The sequence below is a fragment of the Macrobrachium nipponense genome, chromosome 1 (genome assembly GCF_015104395.2).
Source record: "Macrobrachium nipponense isolate FS-2020 chromosome 1, ASM1510439v2, whole genome shotgun sequence".
NCBI classification, from domain to species: domain Eukaryota; kingdom Metazoa; phylum Arthropoda; class Malacostraca; order Decapoda; family Palaemonidae; genus Macrobrachium; species Macrobrachium nipponense.
Window position 1 is genome coordinate 30810880 of NC_087200.1, and position 13468 is coordinate 30824347.

Below are 13468 nucleotides of genomic sequence, written 5' to 3' on the forward strand. Positions count from 1 at the left end.
ATAAGATCTATGATATGTGTTATGTGCGTAGATCAAAGGAATGGGATCGTGCAAATGGATAATAAGATGTTTGATATGTGTTTTATGCATAGACCAATGGAATGAGACCGTGCAAATGAACAATAAGTTCTATGATATGTGTTTTATGCATAGACCAATGGAATGGGCCACTCAAAATTATTCTGGTTTAGTCAAGGACCGAATAAAACGAGAAAAAAGTAGATGTGAAAATGGTGCCGTGCATCTCCTTGTTAAGAATTGGTAGGTTAAAATGGCAGGAAACAGACGCATAAAGAAATTCCGAATCTTATCAGCCGGGAGAGAAACAATGAGGAGAGCTAACACACACGCACACAAAATCTGAGGTCTAGGTTATACGGCAGTTGAAGGTCGTCAAATGTTTGCGTGGCTGAAAATCTTTCAACAGGATGTATTTGCGTATGAAGTTTAGTGATGGCATGTTGAATATTTGCTCCGGAAATGACCTCAATGCAAATTGTGTCACAGGAACGGACGGTAGGTATAGATGACACCAGTGCTATAAGCTAAGTGTACCAGGGGCCTATATACTAGAAGAAAAATTTTAGGTAAGATTTAAAACAAATGTAGTACCATAAATATCGTCTGAGGATAGAAAATTCAGGGGGATATGTCAAGAAATCACTGAAGATTGAGGTTGAAAATAGAACTGGGAAATATAATGAGAAAAAAGAAAAACAGAAGCGATAAACTAACTGATTGTAAAAGGAACTTGAGAACTGGAGACTGCATACCAAAATGATTGTGAAAATCAGTTTCAAGATGCTAGACCAAAGGCTAGTTTTATAGGTGAACAGCTATAACTCATGTGGTCTGTGCAAAACTGAAGAGGAGAAATCAGTTTATTTACCAGTAAATAAAGCAAGCAATTGACATCGACGCCACTATATATGCTCCAAGAATTCCTAACAGAACCGAGATGCTATCTATGGTGCTCTAATATTACTCTGTTAAGAAAGTTTCTTACAGACAGTTTTAACTAGCTAAAGGGGTCACTTGAAATTTAAAAATATTGAAAAATATGACTTATTAGAGTAAACTGTAATGAGTAACTAGTGATAAATTAAACGAAAAGTTTAAAGAAAATTCCAAGATGCCAAGAAGCAAGTATTATTAGGGGTGGGGGCTCAGACAAAAGACCAAAGCAGAGGGAATTACCAAATATAGGTATACCATAGAACTGACAATCAATAAAGAAACAAAACTACAGCTCATGGGGATATCGAATCCATTAAAAAAGCGTAACCAGTGGATTCGTGACAGCTGGGAAATGACATGGAGAGGTTTATCTTTGAAGTACCATATACTCCGCCCTTAGTTTACTTGAGCGTGGCGTACTACGCATAAGAAGGTTTATCTAAAGAGAGGAGTGAGTGGATAGGGACCAAGAACCTGGGTACTGCTTAGCCAGTGCTGTATGGCAAAACAGAGATATACATGCATTATGCTCCATTAGTAAATTGAGATAGCCGAATACCTTTTAAATTTCGTTAATAAAAAATTGTATAGTTTCAAGCATTATTTCCTGTAAAAGAAACAATTCTCATGGGAGTATAGCCTTATAAGCTAAACTATCAATTAATTGTCAAAGTAACATATACAAACAAAAATAGTCTTATGTGCTAAATTAAAAGAAAAGAAAAGAAAAAAAAAAAAGAAGAATGAGAGAAATCCATGTAGCATCTGTTTGTAGAGTTATGGCATGCTATTTATATTTATAAATGTATATATGTCTGTGTGTGTGTGTGTGTGTGTGTGTGTGTGTGTGTGTGTGAGAGAGAGAGAGAGAGAGAGAGAGAGAGAGAGAGAGAGAGAGAGAGAGAGAGAGAGAGAGAGAGAGAGAGAGAGAGAGAGAGAGATTATTATTTGAGTCACTCATTTAACCGTTTTCTATGTATTACGACATTCAATAATAGAAAACTTGATATTCGTAGTAAATTCGTTTTTTTCCGGTTTACAGAACGTTGGTAGTATTACAGAATTTCAACATATCAGATATATGAGACAACGAATAGCATATTTTTCAAAAAGCACGATCTTTACTGTTATCAATGATTCTTTTGTTATGAATAGCAGACACCATGACGTCATTACTCCATTCATTCCCCTCCCTCGCAAATTCCAATAATTTTGATGCACAGGAATTTGTACATTATTATATTTATTTTTTAAAAACAAAAATTTGACTGATGTTATTGATAGTATGCTTTGTAGAGTAAAAATATGTAAGATACTGATCATATAGGATCAATCGTAGACGAATAAAAAAAATCTTTGTTTACATTCTTTTTGAAGAGTTCAGTGCTAGTTACCTGGGTGACGAAATTTAACATAAAATTAGATTAATTGTGGGTTTTTGTGTTATATCTCTCTCGCTAATTACACTTTCGGTTTGTCGTCGAATGATTTGAGCGCTCAGGTAACAGGTGAGTGCTGCGAAGTATGAGTTCGTTGATTTATGGGAAAGATAATTGAGTGCCAGGGTAAAGTAGAGCAGTGCCAACGCTGGCACTCAAGGCCAGGTGAATGGAAACTAGGCTAACATTAAGGTGCCACTAGATCACGTCAGTGGTTATCAGTTGATCGACTGTTTTCACGAATGGGTTGGTTTATCAGGTACCATTTCGAAAATTTAATGGTTTTTCGGTGTTGCCGACGTTGCCCGGATGTGTGATTTACATGTGACGCAAAGTTTAAATACGGGAGGCTATGTTGCTCCAGATACCAAAGGTACGTTCTAGGTACACGGGATTTCGCTGCGTTTTCGGGATTACTTTTTCTTTTTCGGGTTTATGTGTCTACAGGTGTGTTTGTCATTCGAAATGCCGTTTGTGAACTCAGTTAGCCACTAGGCCTAGGTTGGCCGATCCGTTCGTAGACCTGGGTTAAACTTGGTTTACCCTATCCTGTCCTGCCTAAGGCAACCCTTTGGATAGCATACCGTTTAGCGAGTCACGAATTACTTGTGGGTTTCTATAGGGAGGGTGAACCTCCCCCTTTGCCAGGCTAGGACACAGCATCCAAGGCTAGGTTAGGTAAAGGTGAACCTGGTTAGGGTATTGGGTAAAAAAACTGTATGGTACAGGGGTGGACCATGTACAATCAGCGTGAACAACCCCAAAAAAAGTACATTATAACGCGTCCTGATATCGGAGATGGGCATCAGTCGCAACTTGTTGGTGAGAAACGGAGCTGACCTCTACTCCGGTGTCAGGACGCATTATAATGTACTTTTTTTGGGGTTGTACACATTGACCGTACATGGTCCACCCCTGTACCATGCAGTGTTTTACCTTAGGTATTCCCTCCAAAATCTGTACCACAAAAATGCCTAACAGGCTTACAATAGCCCTTGACCTCCTACTCTGCATTCGCTTCCATGCTTCAAGTAAGCCTCTTGATAACCCATGCTTTACCTTATCCTGTCTAAGGCAAACCCTTCTTATCGTAGCCTACCATATCTAAGGTAGCCTAAGCCTTTTATTAGTCTTATGTAGATGCGTTGGTCTTGCCGAAGCAGTCTGTAGGTTAAGTGTTGTAGATCAACTAAGATTAAATCAAGTGCCAAGCTTGCAGACTATTTTAAATAGGGTAAAATACTGAATGTCCGGCATTTACCATAGCTTGACCACCTTCCCGAAAATTGGAAATTATGGCCTTAATTTGTGACTTGGGAGAAAGAACTTACTTCGAGAGAAAGGTAGAGGTCTCGAGGTGTTGCTTCGACGGACGCTGGCTCTTGACTAATGTCAAGGCGGTCGCCCTACGGCAGAGGCCAGCCCTTCGGTATTTTACCCTATACAAATTACATCCTATTTTTATGACACTGATGCCCTTAGCAAGATTTTTAAAACAAGGTAGGATAATGTAGTCTAAAGTGAGACTGAACCTATTGTAAGCTTCTGTAATATTCTATGCCAAGTTATGCTAGCATAGGCTATTATAGTTTGTGAAGTTGGTGTTGCATTTAGGTTACCATACATATTGCAATAGGCTAGCCTCGGCTAATAAGTGTTGCTTAGGAAAACATTATATAATGGTTTTATTGTAGTCTAGCTGAGCTTAGTTACTACTTTGGATACTTGATAGGTCTATTTAGGCTAATAAGGTTAGATCAGATTATAAGAAGCCTTAGTGTAGGCCTAGGCTAACTGAGATGGAGGTTAAAATAATTCTCACAGATTACTGACAAATTTGCTGAAGGGCTTGAGCTTTAGGCCTTGGCTATTTTACCAGTTCTACATCACCACAGAGTTAACTTTTTCCTTTCGGTTGTTAAAGCCAACAAACACACTGAACTGTGAAAAATTATACCAAATGTGTTTAGGCTTAGATCTTTATGATGTTATTTCTTTTGCATGGTAAACCCCCTTTTGCCTGGTAGGAGGCGGCATTATATGGCAGGATTAGGGTATTTAAGGTTAAGATGTATTTTTATTGTAGGTATTTGCTGTTTGTGCTTATTTGTTAGTATGATGGTCCAACATTAGCCAATCTACAAATAGTCAAGCCTGCTTGAACCTACTACGTACATACATTACTACTACTTTGACATTGCCACATTATTACAAAGAATTGGATGTTTTTTATGGTGTCTTTACCTAAGGTTCAGTCTTGTGAAGTGCAGTCAGTATTTTCTCACAATTTGTAATCATATATGGATGTGCTCTATCACCCATACTTATAGATTTTGGATGATATCATAGCTTTAAAGTGATTATTGTAACTGCACAGCTGTGTTATGTACGTGAGTTTTTAAGGTATAACAGGTATTCATTGGTTTAGCCAATAGGAAATACAGTAATAGAAAATTTATTTATCCTTTGCTAAGTCTCTGGAGTTGATAATGATGATAGTGACAGTCACTTGTTCTATTGACTGCGTTTTTAACCTGTTTCTTGAGAATAAAACATTACTTGCAATGAAGAATATTTTTTTATAGATTCAGTAGCTTATTTAGTGGTGGTGTTGTATAATTTTGTTAGTTTTAGTTAACCCAGGAGGTCGTAGGTGGATGCTACTTAAGGATGACGGCAGTACTATTGTGCATTTACAACTTCAGTAATGGAGCCAATATTTTCCTGCAAATTTTTTAACTTGTCATCTAATATTATACATGGTTGAAATTGCCTTGTGTCACAGATTAATAGTAAAATATATAATACAAGATACTTTTGAAAACTGATATATAAAAAGAATATATTTGGATCATAATATTTTTTCAAAATCCACTTTTTAGTTTTGGAATGCTTCATGCAGTATTTTCTTTGACATTTTCACATTTTTCCATAACATTATTACTCCTTAGCTATTCAATAAACACCTATAAAAGTACAAAAGATATACAACAGTTATTAATTGGTTGAATACTAGTATTATGTATGTATGTTAATTGTCATATGCATACTAACTTTAAAACCAATATTACTTTCATCACTGTCATTGTAATTATGTATCTCTATATCAATATTTGATGAAAATAAATAAGCATCATCATCAAAAGCCAGTACTATCTCCAAAATTTACCAAATAAACAAAGATTTATAAAAAAATCTCTGTACGTTCCTCAACTTGAGGATACAAAAGCCTCCCTTGTCCTGCTCACCTGGACTGATGGAAGGTTTACACTTTTGCAATTTTTATACCAGGTAAGAGAAACCTGGTGACTTTCCTTTTATGTTCAAGAGTGGGCTGACAGACTGGTGACACTGTAGATATCACTTCAGAGCTAAGGGGAGGGATTAAATTTACTGTGATATTTGAAAATAAAGTGTCGATAATATCGTCATCTTTCTAGTGCAACATAAAAAGCGTTGATTTTAGTGAAGTTCAGCACCTTGTGCGTTAAATAGGTAATAACTATAGTACTAGACGTTTAGTGTAACTTTATCCCCAACTATGCATTGACAAAAAAAATAATAATTTGCCGTTCTGGAACACTTATTTCAGGTATTTAATTTTTTAGTTACCTCCATATACAAAGTAGAGTGAGGTTATTTTTTAGGTTGTTTTTTTGGGGGACATCTGCCAGCTGTTTGTTTAATTTCTGTTCACAGGATTACAATAAAACTGAGTGAGCTTTTATAAAAATTTTACTGAAGGTAGACTTCATGATAAGCAACAAGTGAATAGATGTTTGAAGAGATATGAGTGTAACGTTTGGGAATTTTGGGAGCAAGGGATGAATTTCCCAGCATGCTCAACTGTTAGTGAGGCTATGTTTTTCGGTTTGTATAGTTTGTCTTTAGTTGGAAAAGAAAAAAAAAATGTTCTACAAGCTGCTCATGAGTTATTGTTGAAACATCACAAATCATAATTAATCATTGTCATGAAGGTTCCAGGACACGTAGGTGATAGAAGAATGGTATTTCCCTCTCTTTACTGCAGTTATAGGGTGCAGTACCTAAGTTTAGGTCAGTTAGGTTAGGTTAGAATGTACCTTTCTATTTACCACTGTAACACATTTTTGTTTGTTGTATTTGCAAAGATTTGAGTAGGCTATGTCTCCTCACCCGTAAGGTTTTCTTTGGAATTTGGCATTACCTGACTTTCTGGTCAGTAAAGGTACTCATGGGGTTTTGGCATTGGTTGGAGTTAAACAAACTTTGACTTTTTTTTTCCCATTAATATTTAAGCTGATTCATGCCACTATATTGAAAGATCATAACAGTTTGAGTTTTGAATGACTTGAGGTATGCCAAATAGTTGATCATGATCTACTAGTAAATCGCGGCCACTTTTTTGGTCGATCCTATCTAAACATTGTCTGCCAGGCTTCTTGATTACTTTACAGAGATTATTGTTTTCATCATACATACTACTGCACTTAAGGTTTTGTGTTTTGCCATTGTTGCATATACTTCCTAGAATGAACTATTTGAAGTGATTATTTATTTTTCCCATCAATGGTTGCTATGATTTAGACTAGAGAATTCAGATGCATTAATAATAATAATAATAATAATATCCTTTATTTCAGCTCAGGGCCATGTACATGAAATATACAAAATACAGACAGAAACATACACAATCTAGATACATGAGACATGATAAAAAAAAAAAAGAATAATTGGCACTTATCCACAAAATAGCTGAGGTAGCATAAAAAATAGTAATCATAATACTGGTAATAACAGTAAAATATTGGTGAGAAAAAAATATGCATTGAGAGTAATAACAGTAAGTGCACATATTATATAACTTAAATTTCCACTAGAGACGTTAGGTGGTTACAGTAGTCAGGTCCAGAGGGCTAAATACGAAAATTGAATTATAAACTTTAACTTGATAGTAATCACAGTAATAATGAAAAATTAAAATATCAGCAATAAATGTAATAATGACAAAATCAGCTGATGACATCTTGCCAGTACAGAGATTAAGTCCTTTAGGGGACAAAGGCATCATTTTCCCATCTTTCCCACAATTTAGATCTTCTTCTTGCTTCACTCCTTAGGATGCTTTGTATGAGTGAATAGCTGCTGTTTCTCACACGGGTTACCAGACTGGACATTGTTCGCCTAACAATGATTTTTACATTGTCCAGGTGGTTGTCTATGAACATCTGTGTGGCGGAGTGGTAGCAACTTACTAAAGTTCTATTTAGATTGAAAAAGTTCCAGCAATTGCCTGTGCTTCTAAATTCAGTGTGAGCTAATGATTTCACTGAACAAATGCAGACATGCTCTGTTGATTGGCTCCAAAATCATACTGTCCAGCACCAAAACTTTTTTTTTTTCCTCCTTATTTCCTGATTGTGTTTGATATCTATACTAGTAAATTCAAGAGACGCTGTAATGATGCCTTGGTTTTTTTAATTACCAGTTTCCAGTTCTTATCTGTTGTTTGTGTGTGATTGCCCTCTGTCTGTTTGCTGTTATCATATATTGTAATATACATTCCAGTACTTTGCTTCTCTTGTTTTGTTGACTTTTTTTTTCTTTTACATAATGTATTGCATTCTTTTCTGTAGAGGCTTTTTTCATTTTCTTTTTGTTTGGCGGGAGGGTCAGCTTAATGGCATTTTGGGTCTTTATCATGTTCATGATTCCATTATGAATTATTGGAATATATTATAATCCCAATAATTATGCATTGTATATTTAAATAAAAATATTTTAATGCAAATTTTCCCGTGTTACTTTGTCAACTCCTTTGCAGATATTTGATAGAATTTTAGTTGTGAATATTAGTGCAATTTTTCTCAAGATGCCTCGTGTAGATAATAGTGGTAGAAAAACTGCTGAATTTATGTTCCTGTCGTTGGTAGTGGAGTTGTGCTTTGAGCAGAAAGAATATGATAACAGTCTACCTAGGTGTAGCATTCAGTCTTTCAGAATCACCTCTTAATTCAGATTTTTATCTCGCTATCTGTAAGTTGTTGAAGCCTATGTATATGATTTTGCTTTCTACTTAAAACGCTCACTGTGTACCACTGTTCTACTTTTGGATATCTTAGCATGAAAGACAGATACCTTTCTGCAAAGATCTAATATTACTGTATAGGAGATAACATTAATAAGATTGCCATTAGGTTGTAGCTTTTAGCCAATATGGTTCTTGGATCTCCATGTCCTGATGGTAATTTTGTCAACATAGCTGCTTCCGTAGTACAAAGGCATTCATATAACTTTCTTGCACATAGCACTTATGTCATTTGCCTTTTAGTGCTAAGTCAACCTTAGTGTATGTTGGTATTTTGGCTACCCTTTAATAGGTTTTTCAAGGTCAGTTTGAGATGTCACTTGATCATTGACTTCCAAAGGGAAAGGAATGTGTAATTATGTTTTCTATCAGGAATGTTTTGTTTCCTAGAGATAATACAAGGCAGTTAGTATTAGATAGATATTTTGAATTCTACTTTTATTATTTTATAAGGGCTACAGGCAGTCCCCGGGTTACGACGGGGGTTCCGTTCTTGAGACGTGTCGTAAGCCGAAAATCGTCGTAAGCCGGAACATCGTCAAAAATCTTAAGAAAACCTTACTTTGGGTGCATTGAAAACTATGTAAACTGCATTCTTATGGCATTTTTCATAAAAAAAAACCTTCAAATATTGATTATTTTGTATTTTTAGTGTCATATTTCATCTGCCAGATGAGCGTTGTAGGCGTCGTAACCCGGGAACATGTGTCGTAACCCTGGAAATAATGTCTGATGAATATAATTGAAAAGCGTCGTAACCTCGGAACGCCGTAAGCCGAGACCGTTGTAACCTGGGGACTGCCATATGTATGTACTTCAATTACTGCTTGTCAGGCTGCGAAAGGATTTTGATATAGACTTCTTTCATCCTGAAATATAACCACTGTTGTTTTTGTGTTGTAATTAAGAAAGTAGTTATTGGGACAGAATTTTGTTGGCATATGCTGTTAGGCAGAGGTAGCCAAATAGTCGATCATGGTCTACCAGTCGATTTCAGCCACTTGTTTGGTTGATCGCCCTTCCCCCACAATCCTATGTAAACAAAAACACAAGCATAAAAATATTTATATAAGTGAGGCAATTGTACTCATGTTTTATCGTACTATGGTGTTATTTGAAATGTAGAGTAGATCTCAGAGTTCAAAATTCTGGCCACCCCTGCTGTTAGGTATGCTGAGTGGATGGGCGAGAATTATTTGTTTGACTAGGTCCCTCATTATAAAGTATGTATGGAATTCAGTTGATGTTTTTCCCCTTTCATAAGTGTGTTCTTCACATACAGTGCATTAGTTTTTATCGAGCATGAGGTGAGGATTTTCTTTTTCCTAATTTATTAGTATTCTGACACCGTGAGTTGACTAAGTTATGAAGCAGTGCTTTATACTTCATGATCTGTGTTTGACGTCTGGTAGAAGAGGAGTTGGAAAAAGGATTTATCATTATTTTATTTCAAGCACTGAACCCAGTAACTTTGGCTCAGTTAAGTAATATGTTTTGTCGATCAATATATATAGGATTAGGATTATAGTAATGCGTCAATATTTGATTTAGCAAGGACACTTCTGTAGTGAGCAGATCATTTAATTATGCAAAAATTCTCTGTGGGTTTGTCCTCCTAATATTTATATATACTTAATGACACATGTTTTTAAATGTGGCAGTTGAATGTGCCAGACCCATACTTTTTTATCACACCCCATATAACATCTGAGCAACCCTAAATATCTACGTATTTTGAATTCCTCCCCTGACTTACATCAGTAGCCTATAGTATTGGCAACAGTCAGGCATTAGCCTAAGGTATTGTTTTGAATTGCATTGTAGAGTATGAATATTTAGATTCTTGATCATTAAGATTTCTTTATTCCTCCAGTTTGTATAAAATTACTAAATAGTAAAAGACCTTGGTGATAAATCTGTACTGAATTGTTTTAGCCTAAACTTCTTATGTAAAGGTAGTCATTCCTCAACTGAGTTATTTTTGACATGTAGCCCAATGCCACATATTAGCTATTCATAAACTATTGTCCACATGTTTAGTCCAATTCACAAGCACCAAGAGGCAACTGTCTCTCTTCTTCAGTCATTTTTTTTTTATTTTAGTAATTTCTACACATAAGTTTGCATTTTGTGATGTTTTAGTTCCTGGTACTATTATCATTACTTTTTAATACATGCTTGTACTTTTCAAATGTTTACACATTGCATATTTTCAAACTCTTAAAGTCCCTGGTACTGATAATGATTTTGCAGTAGTAGACCTTAACAGAAACATTAGAAAGGAAAGTGTAGATTTCAGTTGGTTGAGAATTAGGGTGAGGTAAAGTAAATAAGAGGTGGTATGGACGAGTCCTTAGAACTGTAGTTTATGGACGTACATAGGTGACTTGGTGTTCAATGTACTGTATTTTGGTGAAAATGGAGAAGTGCAGTACTTTACATTAATAATATTTACTATCACTGGTACAGACGAAAATAAGTGGTTTGATGATAAGCTTAAATGCTAGTTATCAAAAGAATGCTCATTTGACATATAGGTTTTGAGTAGAAACTGAGCTCATATTGTTGTTGAGCATTATCTTATAATTGAAAGGGACTGATTGCATTAGATAATCATTTTTTACTATTATAGAATATTTATATATATGTTCCACAACATAATTTATGTTCCACAACATAATTTATTGCAGTCTTGGGCCAGATTTTTCACCTTATGGTTGTTATATTGTATTGCGAAGAGGAATGTAAAATGTTAATTTTGCTGATGACAAGATTCTTTGTATTATTTAATGCATTGTACCAGTCAGTTGTCTAATGGGTAATTTTAAACAGTCAAGTATGTAAAGGGAATTTTTGCTTATTTTGTGTTTTCTTTGAACCTTGTGATTCACGAAGTCAGCAGTGGTAGAATATATTTAATTGAATAGGACTTTTTCCTGTAGATCGAGGATATAATACGCTGTATATCAGGTCCACAATTATATTCAGTGGTGAATTATGTTGATTCTTTGAAAACGTTACAAGAGCTTTCGAACCCTGTCCTAGGTTCATCTTCAGTTAGACCAAAGATGAACCCAGGATAGGGTTTGTAAGCTTCAGTTTATTTAAGATGAACCCAGGACAGGGTTCGAAAGCTTCAGTTTATTGAAGATGAACCCAGAAGCTCAGTTTAATGCTTATACGTTTTCTCCTCTTTGGAATATGTTTCGGTGGAATTTCTTCATAGCTGGCCTAAATATAAATTGAATGGGAATAGGTAATACTCATTTACATAACAGAAGTGACATTTATATTACAGAAGTTTATAGCGTGTAAATGACACTTGTTTAAAGCGTCGCTGTTATCAGTGATACTATTTTGAGAATAAAAAGTTAGTTGTTATTTGGTGTGCCTGTCTGTACAGGCTCACTAAAATGGTCACTGCAAGTGGACCTCTTTGGGTAATGAAACTATATAGTACTCTAGTATACTAGTACTATATCTGCCATGCATGATGCCTTGATCCGCATCTGGAATAAGTCTAGAGCTGTCTTAGTTGACGGAACTTCCAAGATGAGAGAGTAATCATGGACGAGAAACCAGGTCAGCACTGATCAGATGTGACAAAGTTTATTTTTTCTGATATACCTACCAGCTATGATTGAATGTAGCATGCCTTCTGTGTGAGGTCTGCGGACAATGTAGAAACACGGCAAGATCTTGAAAGATGCCTTTGGGCAAGGGTGTTACGACAGCCTTCCTGAGGCATAATTGTAGAAATTAGGAAGGGATGTTGGTTACCCAACACTTCAGGGAAGGGAGGCCAATATTGCAGCAACAAAGTTCATGAAATTCAGTGAGTAAAAATGGATTATTATGAACTGATCGTTAGGATTTGGTAGATGGTACTGACTGATTAGCACCGGGAAAATAAAATGGTCAAGATTGAAAGGAAAAATTTAGTAGCTAACGAATAATATACATGTATAGCATAGAAATATGGTAGACTTACGTTCATGTATTTTTTGCCTCACAATGTTCTTATGAGATAAGAGAATAAAGCAATTGGATTGAAACATTAATATTTGAAGTCTTGCCAAACCTGAAGGAGAAAGGAAATTCCCGGTGTCTAGATTATGTATTCATTGCGATTTGAGAAATGTAACTTAGGTCAACCTTTGATGAAAGAGATATCACGTCATTTCGAAGGAAATCTGATATGCATTCCATTTCAGAGTTAAGTATATTTTAATTTAACCAGACCACTGAGCTGATTAATAGCTCTCCTATATATGGCTGGCCCGAAGGATTAGATATTTTTACGTATTTAGGAACCAATTGGTTACTTCGCAACGGGGACCTACAGCTTATTGTGGGATCCGAACCACGTCGAGAAATGAATTTCTATCACCAGAAATAAATTCCTCTGATTCCTTGTTGGCAGAGCGGGGATTCGGACACGGACCCCGAGATTCCATTTCAAAATAATATAATCAGCGAGTTTCGACAAAATTGTTTAACATTGGATTGCTTATATATTTTTGCATTTAGTATATGAATTGTCAGTATATGTGCTTTAATATACATATTTTTATACATATATCTTGCATTTAGGTATGAATGGTTTTTAGTGATTTATCCACTACCAGAAGAAGAGTATGTCATTAATGTACTATATTTCCTTATGTAGTTGATAAATGTGACCTGCTTAGTAATGTGTACTATTTGTTCATGCTCTTTTATTAGTCGTTATCAAAGTCCTTATGGGTTATTTGATGAGTTCATTTTTTTTAAGGTACCATCATCAAATATTTTTCCTCTTAATGAAAATTACATTTTATATTTTTTTCATCCATTTCCAAAGCTTTAGTCGTCATTACGTTTTCTACATATTGCATTTTATACACGCAATGAATTTAAAATGTTTGTTTATATCGTAATAATTAATTTTTAAACGTTATGCGCTTCTTGATACATAGTTTAATTTTTTTTAAAGTTCATATGCTTCCATAATACATTGTTTTAA

At 35.3% G+C, this 13468-nt stretch overlaps 1 protein-coding gene across 5 annotated transcripts in view; it reads left to right on the plus strand.

The window, feature by feature from the left end:
- The first annotated feature begins 2332 nt into the window (after positions 1-2332).
- Positions 2333-13468, plus strand: part of LOC135219210 (protein Smaug homolog 2-like) — a 270478-nt gene continuing 259342 nt past the window's right edge. For 2 of the 5 annotated variants that reach the window (XM_064255774.1, XM_064255780.1), the window contains exon 1: positions 2551-2769. In XM_064255774.1, coding sequence (XP_064111844.1) covers positions 2706-2769 — 64 coding nt within the window. In that variant the 5' untranslated portion in view covers positions 2551-2705. Of the gene's footprint in view, positions 2466-2545; positions 2770-13468 lie in introns of those variants that run through there. The other 3 variants (XM_064255777.1, XM_064255776.1, XM_064255775.1) reach the window with 3 other exon arrangements.